The sequence below is a fragment of the Cricetulus griseus genome, chromosome 8, assembly GCF_003668045.3.
Source record: "Cricetulus griseus strain 17A/GY chromosome 8, alternate assembly CriGri-PICRH-1.0, whole genome shotgun sequence".
NCBI lineage: Eukaryota > Metazoa > Chordata > Mammalia > Rodentia > Cricetidae > Cricetulus > Cricetulus griseus.
The window spans coordinates 89,146,779-89,171,240 of NC_048601.1; the positions used below are offsets into that span (position 1 = coordinate 89,146,779).

Here is a 24,462-nt window from a genome sequence, read left to right on the forward strand (position 1 = left end):
CTCAGGAGCTGGGTAGTTCCTTCAAGTACTAGTTGGTAAAGGTATTTACTAAGTACTTAAAGAGAAACATTTTGAAGTGTTGATTTGAAATCCCAACAAGCATTATTATGCAGAAGCCTTTTTCATTCAGCATAAATCCACAGAAACCCCAAATTCAGAGATTCAAAGAAAGCAAAACCTAGGACATTAAGAGAAAAAAAAAATCAAACTCTCTCACAAATCCCACTTCCTCTAAACAGTGGCGAGCTGAAAGAATCCACGAAGTTATTTTTGTGTGAAGTATTGGTACTTCAGCACTCTGGAGGATGTGTCCACCTCTTAGAAAAAACTAGAGTAAGAAATGTATATTAAAATGGGTTCTTACTATCTAATGTGTCTGAGAATGTTGGAGTCTCTGTTTTGCTGCTCTGAGTTTGGGTTATTAGAAAATGTTGGATTGTGGTTCTGTTTTTGGTTATATGTCTGGTGATTTTGCTTGCATAATTTTTGGTGGTTGAAATGGGGGGGGGGACCCTCGAGGGTCATAGAAATGCTGGTGTTAGTGGGTGTACTGAGGAGAAAGAAAGCTACCACAACATCCTTTGGCCACACCCTGAGGTGTGGAAATGGGTAAAAAGGCTGATGGTATCATATCTAACCTAATACATTCCTAGGGATCTTTCCCACAAATTAAAAAAAAAAATAGAGGCTATGAGTGTTGTCAGCTTGCTTATTTCTGTCTATTTTAATCTTCACAAGGTTTAAGTAGAATTTAAGAGGGCAGGTTGACCCATGTGGAGTTAAGTGACTTTTGAGAAACACAGCATACAAGCAGATCTTTGTGACTGTTATTGGAGGAAATTTTTTTCTTTCTTACTGTTTTCACGGGATGCATACTTAAGAAGGTGGTTGGTTATCTGCTCATTTTGCAGATGAGTTATATCTTCTTGTGGATTCTTTTGAGTCTTTTTTTTTTTTTAAGAGGAGCTTACTTAGAGGGGAAAAGAACCCTTCCCCACTGAGGGCTTTATGAGACCTCCAGCTTCAGCTGGTGGCAGAAATCTGTGTGTTCTCCTGTAAAAGGAGAAGGTGGCAGAAATGTGCAGGGCCCTGTTTGTTTCTACAAGTAAAAAAATTATTCCCTTGACTATGAGTATCATAGGAAGCTTCTGCTCACACTTGTTTAGGGGGTTGTTAGGGTTTCCCTGGTCTGATTTCACAATATCATGCCAAGATCCCCTTTTCTTCTATGATTTCTCACTTTGCCCTGCTTTACTTGGGAGCGAGAAAGAGACAGAGAGACAGAGAGACAGAGACAGAGACAGAGTTTTCTCTCAGAACCAGTGATTCTCACTTGTTGAGAGTTGGAGAATGTTACATCCCAACAACCACAGTACAGAAGATTGGCTGTTAGAGAGGAAGGCAATGCTTTCAGCTTGCAAGATGCCCTTAACATCTCCCCTTCTCTGGTTGGGGTCTACCCATGGCTTGCCCACCATAAAGAAGGCAGTGTCTTAGGCTGCAACCCTTCTGCTCCTGGAGGAGGGGGCGAGGTTCTTCTAGTCAATGACAAGAGTATAAACAGGATGCCAAGGCAAAAGTGAGGGTTTCAGTCTAGGGGTTCAGACAAACAGGGAGGGGGATCCACAGTCTTAAGCTCCAGAACTGGAAGGGAAGCCCAGATTTGTTTTGTTTAGTGTTTTCTGAGAAGAGTTTTGTCCTTTTATCAGATCCCTTCCTCACAAACTGGCCTTTTCAATAATAATATTTGTTATGAAGGTTACTGGGTAATTATTGAGATTTTGTGAAGCAGCCCTTGCTGGAGGTGAAGTCTGTCATCGCCTAACAAATGGCGCCCATGCAGTTCACTGCCGGGTTAAGTAAATGCAGAGCATATAAATCTGCACACCCTAGGACCCGCCAGCAGAGCACGCTTTAGCACAAGTTCACAGTCAGCAGGCCCGGCCGTCCAAGCCAGCTCTCCCAACAATTAAGGCTGCGGCTTTATTTTTAAATAAAACAAAAACCGTCCCACACCCCCTTGCCAGCTCACCCTCCCCCCTCTCTTTTCTTACACTTCTGCTTGAAAAGATTCTCTAGTTCTCCCCTAAACTATCCTGGTTAGTGGGGTCACCAGTGATTTCAAGTTAATCTAGCTTCTAATTCCTGACTTATAAAAAAAAAAGAAAAAGAAGAAGAAGAAGCAGGAGGCTGGTTTGGCAGGAATCATGGTCACAAATACACAGATCTATATACACTCCATCCTCTAATTCTAACAAGAAGTGGTAGGAGCAGGACTGCCTAAGAACCAGAGGGCCCTTTCCCCCTGAAGAGGGGGCTCAGGCTGTGTATCTTTGTGGTTAGTGCGTTACAACTGCAGGTCAAAAAGTTGAGGGTCAAAAGTTTACATTGTGCAGCACTCTTAGTCATCTGCCCAGACAGAGTTTGATGTCAATGTTAGAGCTGCGATCTTGACTATCAGCACAAAAGATAAAATGGCTCAGAGTGACACGTGTATCATGGTGTGGACTCCAGGTGAACCCTAGTGGTTGAATGACCTCAATTACAGAGGAAAGGGTAGAAAATTCCTCTTTTCGGGAGTAATACATGCTGTATTTCATATTGAATTATCACTCCCATTCTGAGGGAATGGCAGCAGGTAAATAGGCATAGATTACCAAAACACCAAAACCTTAAATGCTGGAGAGCCAAGCATGGTTTGTGGACTTGCTACAAAATATAGATGCTTAGAACTCATCGGACGACATTAAAAAACCAAGTAGCAATGTTCCATTGTGCCCCCTTTATATGATTCTGATTAGTCAGGGTGCCTTTTTTATGTTACAATATGTGTAATGATCTCTAAAGTGTGGGAAAAAAAGGGCAGATACCTTGCAAAGAGTATTCTTGGCAATTTTCAAGCACAGACTCTACCCCCTTCTAACTGCAACTCACTAAATGCAAAGGTTTTCAGAACAGGGAGGTGGACGCCCTAATGAAAGGGACAGGTTTCCTTAAAACCACCACTACCGGCAGGAAATGCTTATTAGTGTTATTATGTTCATGTGGTTGGAAATTTTTTTATGTTTATTATTAAACCACTGTTGGATGTCAGGACTACTACAATCTGTAAGTGAGTGACGGTATAGAAGGCAGGAAGCTGGGTTCCTACATGAAAAGCCACATAGTAAAACCACCAGGCTTCTGCTCTCCAGAAAGCACTTCTTAAAACACAGGTGTGAACAGGCGTGGAGGATGAACCGAAGACATTCAAAGCAGCTAAGGAGGAGGGTGGGGGGCCAGAAGAGAAGGGGAACAGTGTATGAAAGAAACAGACGGGGAACCATGCCTCATTTGTCAGTTGCAAATGAAGTGTTAACCAATATTTTATTTTACATACATCTAGATTAGCTTTAAGTGTCTGGGTTGGAATCTAATATCAATCGGACATATTTTCCTTTTCTATATATTGACCTTCAAATGATCAAGGTAGGAAAACGATGAGAAAGATAAAATATTTTTCTTCTTAATTTTGGGAGTAATTTAAGGACTCAGAGCATCAACCTTGCAGGGTATGTTTGAGGCAATCTCTACACACTCAGGTTAGTTAGATTCAATGGTGCCAAGTGTATATTCAGTGGCAGAGTAAATATTTCCCAAATGCTGCCTCCTTGGGAGCAAGTAACCACAGTATTTCTGCTGTGCGATGTGTAAAGATTTTACTCTGGCCAGGAGCTTGGAGCCAAATGGGGTTTGCCAGAAGAAATAGAAGGTCACTTCTGTTACAGCAGTAAGCACATCACATCTGGTCTCTTGAAAGGAAAAGAACAGAATCCAGCACCCACTTGCTCGCCTAGAAATTATTTCTCTTCCAGGGAATCTTTTCATTTTTGGTTAAAGCAATGTGACACACCTTAGCATCAATACTCAAAAATACCCTCTGAAAGTCACTGGTTTTGAGAATGCTCACCTCTTTAGAGGATTTTGACCACTAGGTTTTGTTTTGTTTTTTTAAATACCGTCCTGGGTAAAACTCATGTAATAATCCTAAAATGAGTATCAGTCCTTATGTCTGGAGTGTATTTTTTATTTTAAACCATCACCAGGAAATTACAAACTAAAAAAATTAATTGGTAAAAATGGCCGGTCAAGTGTTGTTCCCCTACAACCAAATGCCTAGTGTAGGTGGGAGGAAGCCCTTAAATGGCACTACCAGGCAGTTTAAAACCCTGCCATTCCCCAATTTGCTCCAGAGAAGCGCTTGAGAGAGAGGACAGCCTGGAGGCCCTCACTCTAAAGAACAAAGGACAAATACAGTCAATACATCCCATAATGCTTACATTTCCTTTGCCTTTTCCCCTTGGTTTTTCCTGGGAAGGACTGACCTGGGCAAAGCACTCCACTCTCTAAAAGACACTGTATAGACCTTTTAGAAGCGCAAAGTCCAAGGCTGAGGTGAACTTCAGGTCAGCGCGTCTAACAAATATGAAAATGTCGGCTGGTGAGGGCGCGCCTGTGACTTAACAAAGACTGTCAATGTGTAAGATTAATAAGAAACAAAATGCACACGGTGTCACTGTTCGGTCACTTTGAAACTTGGGACAGGGTTGCATTCAAGTGGGAAGGCTGTTCCAAATATATTCAAAATGATTTAAATCAGATTCAAACCAAGCAGCGGACACTGTCTCTTTCCAGTGCCCCTTTCCCTCAGACTCCTTTCCACTCTCCTCCTCCATCTGGGATTTGAGGACATGATGAAAAGTTATTTCACTTAAAGGGATTTTGAGAAAGCTTTTGGGGGGAATATATGTTTTCCCCGCACATGGAAATGAACAAATGTGCTTGCCAGTTTCCCAAGGAAGAGGTAGTGCTTCAACCCTGATTGGGACTAGAGCCAGTTGGTGCGAAGATTAGCATGCTCCCTCTGCTCCATTCCAGGGCATTCCGTCTTTTCCCCGGGCAAGATGCTGCTGGTAAACTTTGGTTTGTTTTTCTAATTAAGTTAGTTTCTTCTGAGCTTTCCTTTGGTGTCTTGGACGTTATGTAAAGGCAAGAGGTGCTTTTTAGTTTTAATGTTTTTCAAAAGATTATTCGATTCAATGGGATTATGCTATGCTTGCTTGCAAAGGGAGCCTGTGGAAGGTTTAGGAGAGGTACTGAGACTGTTTATTACAGCCATAAATCTTGCAGTAAAATGTCAAAATGTCGGTGTGTGAGATAACACTTGGTGGTCCTGGCTCCGTTTGTGTTTATGATAGAAGCACAAAGACAAGTTACAGGCCTTGAGGGATTCTGTGTAAGCCCATCTTCCTCAAGTAATAGAACCTCCGGAAACAGGCATAGTTAACTCACGCAGCTTAACCATATACAAAACAGTGCCAGTGTCTCCTTAATACTTAAAAGTAAAGACTCTGTAGACCACTCTGAGGCTAAACAACAGGAATTCTATGTCTCAGTGCCTGTAAATAATATTAAACAGACATGGTTAGGACTCATGTGCTTGGTGACACCAGGAACAGGCAAGATTCCCTCATCATGCTTTTTCTCCAACTTGAAACATAGCCAGGTGTGTAATACACATATATTTGTATATATAGTATGTATGTGTGCTACTTAAGTTAGGTAATATATAATTTATGTATATATTTTCTTGCTAGAGAGGGCAGCTACATCACGGGCTAGATTTCCTCCCTCTAGTCTAGAGAGGCTATCTAAAGGTTATAATCAGTGTTGATTTCTATCTATGGCTCAGATTTCATTAAAAAAAAATCAGGGTGTCTCATGTCAGTGGACAGCTCTGTATGGGCCCATGCGTTTGGTGTGGAAAAACCTCTTTGTGCCATTTCAGGACGAGTCCAGGCTGAAACTAACATGATCCTTTTCTTAACCTCTTTTTCTAAATTAGTTTAAAGATTAGTCTCATATAATAGTCTTTATGTGGCTAAGCATTAAATGACTATCCATCAAATGGATATATCCCAGCATTTAGTAGCCCAAATGAGCAAGCGATATAAATGAAGATAGACCTGACATTCTTCTTCTTGAAGTGTCTCCAGGCTTGGGTTTATAACTTTCCTTGTCTTTGACACTCACTTGTGAGAAGGTTGTTGGTTTCTCCTGCTGTCTGAAAAATCAACTAGGTGCACCAACTCAAATATTTTTGCTTTGTATGTCAACATGAGAGTTATGCTAGTTTGCACTGTTTTACTATCATGCAAAGGGGATCTAGCCGTGTCTGCTGCTATTCAGAAGAAAGGGAACACAGTAAGAATGAAGCATCAGGGTTTACTTCAAAGATCAACATTAGGTGGAATTAATAAGTAATTTATTTGTTAATGATGACATAAATAGTTTACCCATCAAATTTCAATTACCAAATGGCAGACAACAGTCCCCTCTCTCTCCTTTCCGGAGCTACTGATATCGTTAATATGCTAATTTTCAGCAATTCAGAAATTACAGACTGTCCTGTAAATATAAGCCATTGCCACAGCCTGAAGAAGGAGCATCCAAAAGGTGAAGGAGGGGAAAAAAAAAGTCAGAAGACCGGTTGACGATCAGACCCGCAAGGGTCTTATTCTATCTCAAGCTTGTTTTTGTTTTTTTGTTTTTTTTTCTATGATAAGAAGTTACTGGATTCAAAGCCGGGTTTTGTGCAGGCGTTGCCTCTCCATTCCCATTCTAGGGTGGAGGTCTCACAATAGCGCCCAGTAAAGGAGGCGTGTTTAGCTCTCTCGTCAGCACCTCCAAAGAGTAAATGAAAAAATGCTGTACAAATTCTGCCTCTGGAAAAAAAGAAAGAAAAAAATTTAAGCATCCACGAGGTTTTACTGGAACGCCCTCGCTGTGCGTCTCTAACTGGATTGTTCAGCGGCCCATTCCACCCACCCTTCCTGTGCAGCGGCTCCAGGCCGGCTTCGCACAGCAGGGGCTCCCCAGCGGCCGAGGGGATGTGCAGAGGGTGGGTCAAGAATCAACGCGCGCGCGGGCGAGGAAAATGGGTCTGTAGGCCTGCTTCGTTTTATCCCGGGGCTAGGACAGAAAGCCAGGGTCTGCCTCTTGGTCCCAGTGTCCTTCCCTGTCCTGGAGGGTCTCGAACCCTCGGAGGATCACCCGAGGCCTGGATGGACGGGAGGTCAGCGCTGAGCCGTGGAGACCAGCTGCCCCCAGGCCTAGGGCAGACGTGGGCAGGGAGAGGGCTCCAAAGCGCCCACAGCCTAACAGGCCCCGACTTCTCAGCCGGAGTCCAAGTTGGGGGGCCTCGAGGAACCCAAGCCCCGACTTGCTCCTCCCGCCCGCCCGCTCGCCCGCCCGCCGGCTCGCCCGGGCGGAGAGCCGCATCCATCACGCCCCCGCGCGTTTCCTGATCCGGGTCCGCGCGCGCGGATCGCCCATTGGCCGGGTCGCGGCACGTGGGACGCGGGGCGGGGCGCGCGCGGGGTGCGCGCGGGGGCGGGGGAAGAGCGGCTCGAACTTCGGCGGCGGCGGCGGCGGCGGCGGGAGGGGGAGGGCGAGCGTTTGACAGCGGGGGGAGGGGCGGCGCCGGGGATGGGTTGGGGGGGATGGGAAGCGCGGCGAGAGGGGGAGGGGCCTCGGCGAGCGCAGAAAAACGACACCGCGAGAAAAATTAGTATTTTTGCACTTCACAAATTAATGACCATGAGCTCGTTTTTGATAAACTCCAACTACATCGAGCCCAAGTTCCCTCCCTTCGAGGAGTTCGCGCCGCACGGCGGCCCGGGCGGTGGGGACGGCGGCGCGGGCGGGGGTCCCGGCTTCCCGCGGCCCCAGACCACCCCGCACCTGCCAGCCCCGAACCTGCACGCTGCCCGCCAGGCCCCGCCTACTACGCGCCGCGGGCGCGCGAGGCCAGCTACCCCGGGGCCTGTACCCCGCGCCGCTCCTGGCCGCCGCGCGCGGCGCCCGCGCGACCCGAGCAGACCCGGCCCCCGGCGCGCACCCAGCCCGGCCCGCAGCCCCCCGCGCCCCTCGCACTGCGCTCCGGGCCCTGCCACCCCGGCTGTCGCGACGGGGGGCAGCGCCCCCGCGTGCCCGCTGCTACTGGCGGACCAGGGGCCGGTGGGCCCGAAGGGCAAGGAGCCCGTGGTGTACCCCTGGATGAAGAAGATCCACGTGAGCGCCGGTATGTGGCGCCGCCGGGTGGGCAGCGGGCGCGGGGGCGCGGGGCAGGGCGCGGGAAGGGACCCCCCCCATCTGGCCCGCGCTTTGGCTGTGGGTGTGTGCACGCTGCCCGAATCCTGGTCCCAACGTGAGAACCCTTTTGTACCCAGGGTCCCTTTATCTCAAGATTTACGAGACGCCAAACTGTTAGGGCAGTAATTATAGCCCCCATAAATTTAATTGCCCTGGCAGAGGCTCCGGGCCATGTGTCTTTGAAGCTTTTCTTCAGCCCCAATGCCCAGCACCATTCTTTATGGCTCTCGGGTGTTTCCCGTTGTCAATAGCCTGTGAAACATTTTCTTTGCCGTTTTATGTGTCTTGCGTGAACTTGGTGTCAGGTTATTATATAATGATGATGTCCAATTGCTCTTCTCCACCCTATCTCCTCTCTCCTTCTCTTCCACTCCCTCCTCCTTGGCCTTCTCCTTCCGGGGTTCTGGCGTTCAGTCAACCCCAGTTATAACGGAGGCGAGCCCAAGCGCTCTCGAACAGCCTATACCCGGCAGCAGGTCTTGGAGCTGGAGAAGGAATTCCACTTTAACCGCTACCTGACCCGGCGGCGCCGCATCGAGATCGCTCACACGCTCTGCTTGTCTGAGCGCCAGGTCAAGATCTGGTTTCAGAACCGGCGCATGAAGTGGAAGAAAGATCACAAACTTCCCAACACCAAGATGCGATCTTCCAACCCTGCATCGGCCCCTGCCGGCCCGCCTGGAAAAGCACAAGCCCACAGCCCCCACCCCCATCCCCACCCTCTCCCTGACGCCTCCACACCCATTCCCTCCTCCATGTAGTCATCTGAGGACCTAAATCAGTTCCTGTCACTTACCTGCCCTTCTCTCCTGCTCCTATCCTCATCCACTCCTCCCCAAGAAAACCATGACAGACACCAAAACAAAATTCAACTTGGTGGAAACCATAACCAAAAAGAAGATATTATCCCTGGTAAGTGTCTGTGTAATCCCCAAGAGGACAGATGTCCTGGACACTGCCTAGTGGAACAACCTGCTGACCTGGACAACCTTGCCAGGGGTGGAAACCTGTGAGGAAGCGCTTATCATGGAATGGCTTTGAGTCAGCAGGACAGCACATGCTGACTGGGGACATGCACTTGTATCGTTGTGACAAGCAGAAGAAGCAGGCCCTTTCCCAGCTTCCAGTACCTTCCTCTTCTACATTAAGGCAGCTCACATGAGCTTTACTGAGTAGACATTGTGGACCTCACCAGATTATTTAATTCTCAAAATGTGTAGAACTCGATGGTAGGTGTGGCATGTAGTTTCCTCTCCTTGCATTTATTTAAAATATTGTTATAGAGATATGATTGTCTTATTCTTGGGCACAATCTTGGGGGAGAGGGAAATGCATTTAGACCCACTTGCAACTGTACAAAGTGATATGGCTGTGTAAAAAGGAATGTGCTAAGAATAAACATTTAAAAAAAACATTAAGAACCTAGGAGATAGATTTGTGTGTATTCCAAGCTTTTCATAAAAACAAAACAAAACAAAAACCAACTCCTCTTGGTGGAGATATTTAACCTTGTGTGCAGAAGCCTTGTAGACAGTGTGAGCCAGGGTCACACTCTGAATACTCTCAGAATTAGTGTCTGTGTGTGTCTTCAACTTGATCTCAATTCTTGTCAAGCTTGACCCACTGTGGAAATGTTCCAAAAAGCAGAAGGCTCTTGAGTCCTGAGAGGGCTCCTCTTCTTTCCAAACTTGGCCAGGCGTTCAGGCTTCAAGTCTCTGTAAGGCATAGAAACATGTCTGTCCCTGCAATGAAAGGTGAAACCGGGCTGAGCAGAGGCCCAGGAGTTTCTGCAGCTGTTCCACGGGATGAACTCTGGGCACACTTGGAAAGAGCAGCCCCTTGGCATTTGTTGCACCTTCACACTTAATCTGCCTGTTTCCCTGGAGATAAAAAATAGTTTATGCAAAGGGTTGAGATTGCTGTTTGGTTTTTGGCTGATCTTAAAGTCTTCTCGCTGAGCACAGTTTGGGAATTCTTGTTTGCTTCTCTAGGAAGAGCTTTTAGAGTAAAGTGAACTTTCCCACCACACTCTCCAAAGTATCCTCTGAGGGAATAAGAAACATAATGACACCCCAAAATACACCCTGAGCAAGGTCATTTTGGAAGAGTTTACTGTTGGGAGAAAGCCAAACTCTGATTAGGGTCACTTTCCTCAGTGCTTTAGGGGTGTTTCTGTGCATACCCAGAGAGCTAGATCTAAAGGGTGGGGAAAAATTGAAAACTCACCTCTCAATCTCTGTATCCCTGATATTTGTTCATTGGTTGAAATTTGGTACTCAGGCATTACACACACACACACACACACACACACACACACACACACACACACACACACACACACTGCACAGAGTACTGCTAGAACTGCCACCTGGCCTTGAAACACTTCAGTGAATGTATGAGAAGGAAGGGATGCTCACCTACTTCTGTAATATCAGAGGAGATTTAAAGCCATTTCCATAAGCGGGATAATCTCAGCCACCCTTGCTGCACTGAGGACAAGCCAGGGGGATCTGTTCTCCACTTATAGGGAAGCCAGCTTTTAGAAATAAATGCTGCAGAGACTACTCTGAGAGGCCAAGAAAATTCCTGGGGAAAGGAGTATACACTTGCCTTTCCAAGTTAGGAAGAACCTGGCAGAAAATGCATTTTATAAGGTGTGAACAGGCGCTAAGCATTTCTGGAGGCAATGTAGCTACTGCTACAACTTATTAACACCCTCCTCCCTGCATGCAGTTGTAAAGCAAAATGAAATCACACTGAAAATAGCAATTTCCCCAGGAATCATTAATCACCTCATACAATAAATACTTCTTTGTAATTCAACAACAATTTGAAAGGTATTCTTTGGGAAAAGTCTTTGGAGGAGAGAGGGATCCTCTTGCAAATAATGCTTTCTCAGGCAAAGAAGAAGCAATATATATATATATATATATATATATATATATATATATATATGCATGCCTAGGCTCTTAGTGAAAATTGAATGTTAAGTCACAAAACCTCAGATGGCAGACTTTCATCACTTAAGGTAAATTCTTATATTTCTCCTCAGTGGGGAAGGGAGGATGTGGAGTTTCACTGGCTTCATTCTGGAGCTCTTGGTGGGCAGGTAAAGGGGATGCCTTTGATTTGTCCATTCAGGAAAGGAACTGAGAGACAAGATCTTTCTTCTGCTGTTTTGGGATAAGATATCATTTTTGTGTTGATGATTAAGGTATTGGTGCTTTTGCAAAACCAAAACTATTGAAAATGCTGCAGATGATTCTGCCATTTTTTCATGGTGGGTGTTCTATTTATAATTCAGCCAGCCTTTAAGGGAGCTCACCATAACAGCTTAGAAAATCTCAGTGTGCACTCTAAAATCGTTCATTGTCTGCCCTTTGTCAGGGCAACCATAGGAGTTCACTGAGAGGACAGATTTTCTATCTCATTAATTGTGTGTGTGTGTGTGTGTGTGTGTGTGTGTGTGTGTGTGTGTGTGTGTGTGTGTGTGTGTTTAAGCAAACCTACTAGTCCTTGAAACCCTTGACCTTTAAAGACAGTATTTTGTGTAAGCTCTGTAGTTCTCTTACCAAAACAACCCTTGCAATGCTCCCCTCTCTTCCTTCAATCCACACTCATTCGCTTTAGTCACAGAGCCAAGCTGTGCATGACTCTAGAGAGAAAAGTTTTGTCAACATCTGAAATCAACCTAAATCGGGTAGGAGACACTTTAATGGTCACAGTTTGAATTAAGTACTTAACACTCTCCCCCTTGAAGAAAAATGGCAGTTTGCAGGCTTTCTTTGCTGGTTTTGCTGAAATCTACGATATACCTGGTGTTTTATTACAGCAGGAACTCATCTGTGACAGGCGTAGTGGAGTACTTAATACCCAGGACAGAGCTCATGGGAAGATTACCCAGATATATGAAGTGGGCCCACTCACACTGTCTCTTTGTACCAGCAACCCCAGAGTGCCCCAGTGCCTCTACTTCTTTCCCTTCTCCGCATGTCTGCATGTCTCGTGGACACCACTGTTCCCCTAAGCTCTCAAACTGTGCCACTGTCCCCTGCTGCTTTCTCTCCAGCAGTTCCAACATAGAAACAGATCAGCAACCCTTTATAGTGGAAAGAGAGACACCCCAAAGAATAAGTGCAGGAAATGACAACCTCGGGCTGCCCATCCCTGTGACTGGGTTCTGTTGAAGCAAGAGGTCTTCACTGTCATTTCCTTGATGTCTGCATCAGTAGATACAGACCTGAAAGGAAGAACTCAGGCATAACCTTTCCAACTGCTGTTTCTGGCATCCCTTTCTTATACTATACACTGCATCAAGGGAAAAAATGCTTTGTACCTCAAAGAGGATGCTGTTTGCCTGGCATTGGCGTTACACATCTTTAATCCCAGCACTTGCAGCAGAGGCAGGTAGATTTCTGAGTTTGAAGCCAGCCTGGTCTACAGAGCAAGTTCTAGGACAGTCAGGGCTACACAGAGAAACCCTGTCTTGAAAAAATAAAAGGAAAAAAAAAGGATGGTATCCAAAGCAGAAGAGGAGGAGAAATGGGGCTACACTAGGGAAGAATCTGTAACTTCTGCCTTGGAATTTATTTATTGTTTTTGTTTTTGAGACAGGGTTTCTCTGTGGCTTTGGAGGCTGTCCTGGAGCTAGCTCTTGTAGACCAGGCTGGTCTCGAACTCACAGAGATCCGCCTGCCTTGGAATTTAGATGTCTCCATTTCTAATCTGAAGATGTCAAGTGTTCAAGATGAAAGAGAACTGAGGGCCATTTGGGTTCAGTTGTACAGAAGAGGAAACTGAGGCAGTTGAATGACTCTCTTCAAGTTCCTTACGCTAATGAGAACGTAGGTGGGAGAACCTTTGGCATCACTTTAGACGGGTATATGTGCACAAGCGTCTTTCTGCTGCGGGAGAAACACGAATAGAGAGGACTGGAATGGGTGTCTAGTCTTGTGCTGATGTGTAGGGCTATAGGGGTGTGCGTATAGCCTTGAGGAAGAATGGTTGCATTATTAAAGCTGCTCTGGGAGATTGTGTAACTAAACTGCCCATTCTTGGCATTCAAACAGGTGGGATGAGAGCTGTGTTCAAGGGAGGGATTTCTGGTGCTTATAGTGCTGGTAGCTCCAGAAGGACTAATTCTGCAGAGGTCAACCTAGCACTTCCATGACATTCCCTTTCAGGACAAGGATGGTTGTGTTTTGGAAGCCTGGGGAACAAAAAAGCCAGGTATGAACCTTGGTTGCCACTGATGAAGGTGTGACGCCTGTTAGAGTAGGGAATATTGAAATTGTGATCTTTGTGGTCACGTGACTCATTAAATAATTAATGCGATCGTCAGGAATAGATCTGAGTCGTCAGGGCCTCACTAGGAATGAATCTCTCAGTAGTGTGGCTCCAACTTCCTATTTGATTTTTAAATACACACACCTTCAGATATATCTCCAAAGGCACTTAACTCCTTCAGGAAAACAGACAAGAGCCCTTCAGTGTGGAGAACGGAGCCGTCCGCTGGGCGATGACCAGGTCCAAGGCTTTCTTGTAAGATTGCTGTGAGTCCGGGGAGGCTCTGTGTCCAGGGAAATGTGAGTTCGGACTCAGGCTTTTTTTTCTTCCTTTCTTTCCTCCTTTCTTTCTTTCTTTCTTTTTTTTTTTTCTTGCGGTCACAATCTGGTTTTCGTGATGAAGAGGGGCAGAAGCGCGGACAGTTGGTAATGCCCTGATTCACGCTGGGGAAGGCTGCAGAGATACCACACGAGGAGCATGCGGCTTTGTTCAATTTTTCCTGGCGTTCATAAATCACCGGCGCTAGGCAAGTGAGGGAGCAAACAGACGCCAAAAACGCGGGAGAGGATACAACGGTGGCAGCCATTGCAGAGCAAGAGACCTAAACAGCGGCTCTCCGTGACTCATTAGTCTGAAGGATTTATGGGAAACAGGAACCATGAATATTAGACTTAAGGATAAAGAGATAGCAACAGCAATAATAACCATAATAATTAGGATACTCCTAAGTCTTGTGCTTGGTGGTGGTGGATTGGGCACAGCAGATCTCTCTGGGATGAAGTAGAGAGGCAAAGTACTTAACATTTAGGCCCCCACCCTGCTTCAGATCACATCAGGAGTCCCAAGGCCAGGGCCTCTCCCCTTGAAGACACAGAGTGAGAGTTTGAACAAGACAAAGGGGTCCAGAGTGGATTCTGGTCCTAAGCAGCCTTATGGAGGTTAAAGGCTGTGGGTGGATTTGTGGCAGAAGGCAGCTGCCAGTTTGCTGCCAACCCTTAGTATTCTAGGAGGCTTCCCAGCCAGGAGTCAGGCAATTCCCCAGCTACTTGGTAGATCTCTTCTGGCTTTTGCTGGCTTTCATATGTGGAGGGCAGACCTACCCAGGTTTGGAGCAGGCTGGCAGATGGATAGTGAGTGGGTAAGGGTCAGGGCTGGAAAAGCAAAAAATCCTGTTCAGTCCCAGAAGAAGAACAACAAGCTGGGACCATTCTCTGCATTTTCCTGACTCCAGAAAGCCATCTGGGGGCACTTTGGCCATTTTCTGGTTAGCAGGCAAGGGGGTGCTGAAATAGGGAGGCATAAGGCTGCAGTAGAGTCCCGGCATGGGGGTTGGGGTGGGTATAAGAAGGCGAGAACAGGTAGAACTTGTATTTATTGTGCAGCACTTTGGTCTTGCTTGGTTTCTAGCAGCAGTAATTGGTCTTTTCTTAGGGACTGGGCACTGCTTTAGTCCTGCCAGACCACCAGGACCAAGAAATAGCTTGCCCAGTCCTTGAATGAACCAGAAAACAAAACCTCTCAAGACTGCCTCTGATCTGTGGACTGACTGAGCAGGGGTCCCATTTCCCGCCAACAGAAATGAACGCTATTAGTGAGGTTTCAGCAGAGTCTGTGATTGAATGCTTCCAGACAAGGCTTCCCATTGTTTGCAAAAGAAAATAAAGCTTGCGTTCACATTCCCCAACTTGGGGTACAAGCGGAGCTCTGCCAGCAGATCCCGAATCACCAGCAAAGCCATCTTATTTTTCCCTCCCTCTAATTCATTCTCAACCCCCCCAAAAAACTATACAAAAGGAAAAGGAGATTGTGGGTGCAGAGATGGAGTATGTATTTGTTTTACAAAAATAAATCACCTTCTTCAGATCATTTGTAGACTGGAATATTTCGAGCTATGAGTATCTCTCATGGACCAGTGCCCTGGCGACAACTCCATGCCCGCGTCACCCTGGGGCCATCCTGGCGCCCATACAGGACACATTTCTAACTCCAGTCTTCATTCCCTTCCTTCACAGCCACCATTCACCCTCTGGTGTTTATTTGTCTGCAGAGTGCCTGGACACTGGAAAAAGGGATTCCCTGAGCACCTGGAATTGGAGATCATTCCTGGTTCAGATTTAAGCATCTTTGGAGGTAAGTGTTGCACCAAACTCTTCCTCAGGCTTGGGACTTTGCATCAGAAGGCAGGGAGAAGTGTACCTCCCCCACTCCTGGCAACTAGAGCTGGTTGAAAGAGGTTCTGGTCAATATTTAACTTTGGCAGACTTTGGAGCTGGGGTCCCAGATGACCATGTGGGCATGAGGCAGACAAAGAGCAGGCTTCAAGCTTGTAGTAGAGGGTGCAGAAGCAAAAGTCGAGGCAGGGAGAGCCAGAGGGGCTGTGTTTGTGTCTTCCTACAAGCCCTAAACAGACCCCCAGCTGCAAAGCAGAAGCAAGCAGGAGCCAGGGAAGCAAGGCGGCTGCAATGTGGGCTATGGCTGGGGAGGCTGGAAGCTGTGAGTTCTGAAATTGCCAGCCAGTCCCAGCTCTGGGTTGAGAAAACTTGTCTCCACCACCTGCATTTTCTTTGGTCTTTCTGCCTCTCCTCGGCAGGAGGAGAGATTACAGTTCTCCCAGGGTGTAGGCCCTGCTTGGACAGAGTCTGCTCCAGTCTTTTATCAGAGCAGATTCACAGCACTTCCCACAGGAAAAGCTCAGATCTTCTGTGTTTGAATGTTTTCTTTTTCTATTTGGAACAAGGGGGGAAAAAACTCTTTAAAATTCTTTTCAAGTTCTGGCTTAATTTGTTCTTTTACTTTGGGATGCAGGGAGGTAATTACTGTGCTTTATTACCTTGTAAAAGACCCATAAATTATGGGCCTGTTTGGGAGAGGGGCTGCTGGAATGGTTTGTTGTTGTTGTTGTTGTTGTTGTTGTTGTTGTTGTTGTTTTTCAGAAGTTTAGTATGAACAAATGAGTTTGCATTGCTCTTTCAGGGGTTAAATTTTTTTCTTCTGGTACTGGGAATAGAACCTAGGGCCTCTTCACATACTAGGCAAGTACTCTACCATTGACCTATAGGGTACCTCCAACCCAAGGGTTACTTCTTTAAAAAAAAAAAAAAAGCCAAACTTTTCAGATTTTTATGTTCTGCTCCCTAGGTCCAAATCTTTCTAAAATTTGCTCCCCAGACAGATATATTAGATTGTTAATTAATTCCAACATGTTACTTAATGGTGCTTTAAAGCTGGAATGCAGTTTGGGATACTATTATTTTTTATCTGATAGGAAGTAAACAGTCCTAGTAATGGAGTTACTTTCTCAGCTATGGGTGTCTGTTTATATCAAGTATAGAAGGAACATTTTAGGTATTTGCAACTCAGTGTGTGTACATGATTTGCATATCTGCAAGTAACAGAACAATTGTGGATAGTGAAAGCTGCAGGGTATAACGTGGTATACATACCCACTTGTGTCTAGAGAGCTGTTTGTTGTACTGCCGTTGTACCCACAGGAAATATCTCATGTTAAATAAGGATTTATCATTTAAGTACAGTTTTGATAGAGAAATCAGATTGCAGTGTTTGAGTACAGATATATCTAATCTGCCAACAGCCTGGCAAATATTGACTAATAGCCTGTACGCTTGGTCACCTGCCCCTCCCAAGCCAACTTTCCCCCAGTTCGGCTCTGGTGGCCTGGCTCACAGCATGGGTTCTCTCTCAGTCCTGGACAGAGTGGTGTGAGTGGAAAGGGTCTGGTGACATGCCTGCCCCCCAGTTTTGCTTCAGGAAAGTGGAATTCAGAGTGCTGAAGGAAGATTCTCAGCTGGTGGGTGCCTGTGGGGGTTGCCCAGCCTAACTTCACCCTTGGGAGAGTTTTTTTCTTTCCCCTAAGTTAAATTTCTTTTGATTTATTCAGAATTCTTTTCTCTTCTCATCCCACCAAATCACCCACACCCATCCTTAAGGTTAATTGTTAAACAGCAGTTGGAGCATTAATGGGGATGCTAGTGGCATGGAGGCTCCAGCATGGGACTGAGATGCCAATAGGCCTCACTGAAGGAGGCCTATTGCTTGAAACTGTTGAGAGAGTTCAAAGGGGACCTTTCTCATCTTTGAATGCTTCTGCAGAAACTTAGGGGAGGGTGTTGTCAGCAACTGGGTCATATTTCTAGGTCCTTCTCTGTGGTATCTGAAAAGCTCAGTGTGAATGACTGGCACTGGGGAATGGGTATTCCATGGGGCAGAAGACACAGAGATGAGTGGATTGAGTCCTTGAAATGCAGAATATATTATGACAAGCAGCATTTGATCTGTTCTTTATCTCTCCAACCTGGGCCAGGCAGGTTTGGATTCTGGCTTTCCAGCATCTGACTCAGGTTATGGCTAGAAATGTTTCTATGGAAGTCTTCCAGCTATAGTATAGCCAGAACCTCAGGGGTGTGCTGCCACCAGCTTAGGCTAATACTCACTTCCAAGGGTGTGATTTGGACACTCCCAGTCCTCATGAGAATGTCTCTTGACTTAGGGCCTTATATTCTCAACAGACTCCTTTTGGTCCCTCCTTGAGTGAGAAGATGGGGACACTCATAGACAATGTCTCCTGCAGTTGCCACAAGTAAGTCCTCATGCTTAGGGCCAGCTGAAGGCTAACTCTCCAGGAATAAGACAATGGCATGCTCAGAACACTCAGCATTCAGAAAACAGGACTAGGGAGTTTTTTTTTAGCAGCCTGTGAAAAGGTAGAACTGTGTGGGCAAAGTCACCAAACAGAAGGCAAGAGTAGGGGTGGAGGCTGGGAGGACATTTTATTTGTGTTAGCCAGCTTCTCCTAAACAGAACCGGTTCAGTTCAGTTGCAGCTGGTAGCTGTGGAGTTGTCTTAGGGATGAGTGGACAGAACAGTGGGCAGGGAGGGTCTCAGGCTGTCTTGCAGGTTAGCGGAGACTCCAGTGGAGGTCAGAGCTTCCCCCTATTTCAGAGGCAATTAGATCATTTCCGCTTACATTTTTTCATCTTTAGAAGCATATAATTTCATGTATCACTCAGCCATGCACTGAGGAAATGCATAAGTATGGGTTTCGATAGGGCATTAGGTCTCTCCAGATTTAGCAAACTCTTCACCCACAACTTTATAGTGGAGTATGGCTTTCCTAGTGGGCTGCCACTGAACAAGACCAACTGGACTTGGAGGAGAGACTTTAAGATTTTGTCAGGTAATTATAGGCCTTTTTGGTTTCTCCAGTGGTTCTGGTGTATGGCGTGGGTGTTAGCAAAGTCCATACAATTGCATGCCATAAAGAAATCTGTTGACTGACCCACCGACTAGTCAGTCATTGCTGGGCTTGGCTCTTGCCTTTTGATGTCTTGGTCTGTGGGTCAGAGAAGCCTTGAGGGGGTACTGGTTGGGCATGCTGAATCCAATTTGTCTGTAGAAGAGAGGCCAGGGAAAGTTAAGTGGACACTAAGAAGACAGAGTTGCTGTTCCCTTGTGTTTGGAGTATGTGTAAAGAAATGTAAGTGGATATAAGCCCTTTTGTGTGGGGTACCCCCTTCATAGTTCTGCGGGTAAGGCAGAACTCTGACCCTCCGACCCTGGTCAAGATCCCCTACTTTTCCTCCCCCAAATCTTAATGTTCTCCTTGGAAACCTGGTTCCTTCAGAGAGTCCCTATTTCAAATAAAAGGTTTAAGTTGACGTATGACCACGTGAGCACATAATACTGCACATTATTGTGGTATTTGGAGCGGAGACCCAGGCAGGCTTCGTCTGTGATTACGTTTTCTAAATTCTCTTTAGAACGAGAGCTTTCTCCCCCACCCCCACGCACCCACCTCCTCCTTCTTCTCCTTCCCCTTCTCTGGAGCAGGCGCTCTTCCAGCGGGTTGCAGTTTTCAGTTCTCATGGAGCAGTTCTGGGCAAGCTAGCCGATGGGACTCCAGGCCATACGAGGAGGATGGAATTTATTTTAAGGTATTTCCTCTGATTGTTCATATCGAGAGTGAGTTATGGCTATGAGAGACAAAGGTCAGGCGAGGAGACACTGGACCCTCAGCCTCCTCCGTCTTCCTTTGTTTCTGTTTTAGAACCGAAAGCATCTGAAAGATCCCAGTAGCTCCTCAGACTCTGAATTTAATTCCCTGGAAAATATTGTGAGGTGTAAAGGAGAGGGCACTTGGGGGCTACTAGGCTACTAGACGAACCAAGTACTCTCTAGTATTAGGGTTGCTTTGTCCCACCACAACCGGCTGAAGTCCCCAGGCAGAGGGAGGGCCCTGATGTCTGAGGTAGCTGGAAGCTAGATCAGGCAGAGGTGGCTGACGAGAGGCTAGAGGGGCCAGACCTCATGAAAAGAGTGGGGGCCATTAGCTAAGAAAGGGAGTCTCTCTCTGCATTTGGCCAGTGTTTACTGAGCAGGGTGGAGGGTTAGGCTGACCAGGCAGCCTGAGCAGCTGGAAAAGGAAAATCAATGAGGAGAATGTGTAGATGTGCTGCCATTTTATTGATGATGCTTCCAGCCACTTTGTTCAGTGTTGGCTTGCAGGGGCAGAGTTCCCCATGCTGGACCCAATGAGTCCAACCTGAAGGGCATGCCATTGTTTCCACAGCAATATGTGCCTGGAGTGATGGAGAAAGACAGCTCAGACCTAGGGGAAGCTTGGGGTGCTGGTGATCATGCCAGTTGCCTGGAGGTTGGGTTAGTATTGTTTTTCAGAAGGGGACTGGGGCTCACTTTGGGCTTCCATCAGTGTTTTTGGTTTGGGTGCTTTCTGTATACCCCTAATCCGGCCTGAGTTAAAGATCAGAGGGAATTTTGTAGATGTAACTCTCAGCAAGCAGAGACAGGCATTTCTCCGGCTTTATACTCCCTTAAAGGGAGCTGCTGCCAGCATGGAGGCAAATGAGTTAAACTGCTTGCTTCCAAAGTACTAGCCAGACTGGGACTAATTGGGCTTTGGGGACCTTTTGCTCCTGGGAAGAGTGGAAGTCTCTGGAAAGGTGGAAGAAATTGGGTTTTACTTTGCTCCTTGGAGCAGAGAAAGGGATGCCTGGTGAGAAGTTGGAATCAAATGTGCTCTCTTTAATAAAACAAAAAAATCATATTTCTTTATTAAAAAAAAAAACAAAAACAAACAAGGCTTCCTCTACTTGAGTGAGATTTACGTTCCCAGAAAGGGCCGATTCTGCCTTCCCCATGTCGACCTCGGTGGTAACTGTGCTTAACTGAGGCCGTTTCAAGTGCTCTAAAATACCCCTTGGAAATAAAATGTAAGCTTTAATTGCTGTTCAATTACTTGTCAGCATTTCATATGATTTATGACCCAGTTCTGGTGCATTTTTGACCCAGTTAAAGACTCATAAATAATATAGTTTCACTGGAAAGAAGGAGAAATGGAGTAAAGGTTAGAAGCGTCTTTATTGTGGCTTCAGTGATTGCAAGCCGAATAAATATCTAAGGACAGACTCTCCAAACTGGTTCTATATAAAAACATGCACAGTGAGAAGCCAATAACTGCTTTCATAGACCACAGTGAGTTTTTTGTTGTTTTTGTTTTTTGTTTTTACCTCCTAGGAAAGAGATAAAGCCACGCTGTTATGGCCAAAACATTAGCTATTAAAAAGGCTGGTCCCCCTAGGCACTCAAAGCACCAGCTTCAACCTCACCAACCAGGGTATTTCCTCCATACCTTCCCTCCCCATTCTTGGATTTTAAGGCATCTTGCCCAAAGTTACTCCTCACCTTCCTCCCTGGCTTGTACAGATAGCCTCAGAGTGGTGAGACCTCTCACAGACCGGTAGAACACCCCTTTGCATGGCAGAAAGGTCCATCAGGCACCTTCTTTGCTCCAAGTTCTCTGTGCTTGAGAAAATGCTTTCTTCTAGTCCCTGCGGAAATCATGGGACTTAGAAAGCTCAGGGATGATGAGCAAAGAAAAACTTGGCGGGTTTGGAGAAGCCGGGTGAACGGTGGGATTTGCCTAGAAAGCTTACCGCGACAGTGAGTAATTTCTAAGGGGTGGAAACCAAATAGCGTATTTTCAATCACAACACAATAACAAACCAACAAACCTTGCTATTGTAAATCATCAATTTTAATAATCTCGCCCATGCTTGCTCCAAAACCAGCCTTTTGGATTTCAGATGAGAGGCATAAGGCCAGGGTACAGACCCGCGTCTTGAAATCAGAGCTCTATCTTGCCCGCTGGGACCCACCGCCCAGAAGTCACCTAGTCGCGGGTCGGTGGAGGCCCTGGTCTGAGTTGAGCTCTCACCCAAGCTCTCCCGTGGCTCTCGCAACTCCTCAGGTCGGGTCTGGTCTCAGCTCTTAGGTAGCTGAGCTTGATCTGGTCGAGCCGGAAAGGTACGCGTTGCAGACGCCCCAGCCCCTTGCTCCAACGCTCTCAGCCCCTTTGGACCAGATAGTCCACTCCCAGGTCTGGTTCTCACGGCCTTCCATGCAGCTGGCTTAGCTGAGAAGGCAGTGAGAGTCGCGTCAGCAGTTTGGAGGAGAAAGTGCGGGTTGATTATTGACCCACGCCTTCTGTCTTCAAATGCCACATCCGACCCTGAGGGTTTGAAGAGAAAATGCCACCGAGCGGATTTTTGCGGCCGGCCTGGTCTCACCTCCTACACGTCCCGGCTCTTCCCTTTCAAGTTGCTCCGCTGCAATATGCCATAAGGAGCAAGTGTTTGCTGTTTTGTGCTCTGTTTACAGCTTTGGGGAGCCGAGTCATAAATCTTGCCCAGCCATAAATGACAAAAACCATTGGTATGCATGAGGCCACCCTGGCCCGGAGTGCTTTTTGATTTCTCCCTTTTCCCCTGGCTTTGTTTTTGCTCTAAGGTGACACTTTGGCTCCCTGACAGTTTAAACATACTACTTATATTTTTAACACCTTCCTTTGAGAAAGGACTCTGGTTGACGCCTCAGAATTGCACGAAAGCGCTCTCTCTCTCTCTCTCTCTCTCTCTCTCTCTCTCTCTCTCTCTCTCTCTCTCTCTCTCTCTTTCTCTCTCCTATCTTGGAGGAGTTTGCTTCTGAAGCTGGGAAGCTCAGAGGGGCACTGGGAATTGATCCCACCCTCTTTAAAGTTGTGGCATGTTACCAAGCAAATGTAGGCCTTTGCTCAACCCAGCAAAAGGAAGGTCACTCAACTGATTAGGGGGTGAAATATCATGGATGTCCATTTGTGTTGGTGTCAGAGCCTTATCTATCTTCCTTGTAGGCGACCTCCCTGCGTGCAGTGCTATGAAATGGGCACGCAAGAGGTGGAGACTCAAGTTTCTTGGTATCTTTGTGTATGCCTGAGCTCAGAGAGGTTCACTTTACTGTGGGGACAGTCCTCCATCTCCCCAGGACACTTCCCTCCTTTCAGCCTAGAAATATAACCAAAGGTAGTTGCGTTTGGGGAGGTGTCTGAAAATAGGCCCTCTCCCTGAACCACAGGGACTGGCTTTGGGGTGTCTCTGTATTGGGAGCGGCAGGTGAAGTAAACTCCCCAAAGTCAGGACAACTCATTTCCCCTTCTCCCCCACCTCCAATAAAAATGTTCAGGGCAGGGAATTGCGTGGTTTCTCAGACAGATCCTTAAGAAATAGAGCCCCGCAAGAGAGCCCCTTTGTGAGAGCCGTTTGTCCTCATTAGCATAATTTTCCTGGACTTTAGTGACGCCTAGGAAGGAGAGGGAGGGCGTGGGGTGGGGGAGGCCGCCCTCCTCCCGCTGCCGCCGAGCTCGCTCTGCTCCTGTTCCTCCCCTCGCCTCAGCCCCATCCCCCCACGCCGGCGCTTCCCTAGCCGCTCGGCTCTCCCCTCCCGCCCGCCCCGGCACCCCTTACGCACCCCCGACCGACCCCTGCTCGGCGCAGTATTCATAAGAAACATACCCAAGTCGGTGCCACTAGCCCGCGGAGCCGGCCGCGCCAGCGCTTATCTGGGGCCGCGGCCGCGGGCAGGGCGGGCGGCGTGGGGGAGGGGAGGGGAGGGGGTCCAGTAGCCCCAGTCCGCCCGGGGCCAGCCGCCCGAGCAGCTAGTCGTCCCGCTCTCCGCGGAGCCCCGGCCTCGGGGGTCTCCCGCCAGCCCGCCCGCCCGCCGGCTCGGCGGATGCTGAGGGTCGTTGGCCATCCCGCGCCGAGGGGACCCGGGGCTGCAGCCCAAGCCCGAGCCCGCGGCGGCCGTCAGAAGTTAAGGTAAGCCGGGCCACCGCCGGCCTCTCTCAGCACTGAATGGTAGAGTGTATGTCTGGGTGATTTATGGCTGCAGACTTAAATCTCGGTTCAAGAAGAGTTCACAAGCCGGAGCTTCCTCGCCGGCAGTGACTGATACCCTCACACTTCAGTTCAGGCCGCGCTCCCATCCCCGCCCCCACTCTCCCCTCTTCCCCTAGCCCAGCCTCAACTTTTCTGGCTTGGTGAGAAAGGGAGGAGTGGGTTGGGACCGCGGGCTTCTACCTCGACCTCCCCTTTCAAACTCGGGCGAGGGCAGCCAAGGGAAGGAGAGGGGCTGGAGTCTGGAGGAGGAGGTGGAATTTGGGCATACCTTGTGTAGAGACAACAGGGCTTGCTTCCTGTACTCAGTTCAGCCTCCTCACTCGCTTCAGCTTCTAGCACCTGGAGGTTATTGTCCAGGAACAGATCGTTGGGGAGGAATCTCCCTCCACCCTCAGCCCTTGCTTGGGGGGACAAAGCAAAGTTTCCTGGCTGGCAAACCTCCAACTTCTTTACTAGGTTGAAAACTTTGGGGGCTGGAGGGGGCGGGTTGTGTGGGCTCCAAGGTGATTGCGGACCTCAAACAATGGGACCTCTAAGTTGAATTCCTGTTTTAAGTTTGTGAACGCTGCCTTATGCTCTTTGAGTTTTAAAGGTTTTTGTTGTTGGTATTTTAAAAGACAAGGTACGGTCTGATGAAAAGGCTTAAGCAAGCATCAGGCTGGTATAGCCTGTGCTAATGGCTTAGAAAGTCACTAGAAACACTGCACGTTCAAAATCAACTTAATTTTGTTTCATC

At 47.3% G+C, this 24,462-nt stretch overlaps 2 protein-coding genes and 1 long non-coding RNA gene across 5 annotated transcripts in view; 2 read left to right on the plus strand and 1 right to left on the minus strand.

The window, feature by feature from the left end:
- Hoxa3 (homeobox A3) overlaps window positions 1-24,462 on the plus strand; it is a 44,702-nt gene that overhangs the window by 14,348 nt on the left and 5,892 nt on the right. For 2 of the 3 annotated variants that reach the window (XM_027429627.2, XM_027429628.2), the window contains exon 3: window positions 15,527-15,609. The gene's annotated coding sequence lies outside the window, so the exon portion shown is untranslated. Of the gene's footprint in view, window positions 1-15,526; window positions 15,610-23,449; window positions 23,646-24,462 lie in introns of those variants that run through there. The other variant, XM_027429629.2, reaches the window with a different exon arrangement.
- LOC100762131 (homeobox protein Hox-A4) lies at window positions 7,521-9,611 on the plus strand. The gene is given in 5 exon segments (XM_027429635.2): window positions 7,521-7,813; window positions 7,816-7,857; window positions 7,860-7,940; window positions 7,943-8,122; window positions 8,608-9,611. Coding segments are annotated over 5 exon segments (936 nt in total). The 5' UTR covers window positions 7,521-7,527; the 3' UTR covers window positions 8,955-9,611.
- On the minus strand, window positions 21,533-23,417 carry LOC118239289. The gene is made up of 2 exons (XR_004771181.1): window positions 23,343-23,417; window positions 21,533-22,024 (listed from the first exon to the last, which is right to left on the minus strand). It is a non-coding gene; the product is annotated as an uncharacterized LOC118239289 (long non-coding RNA).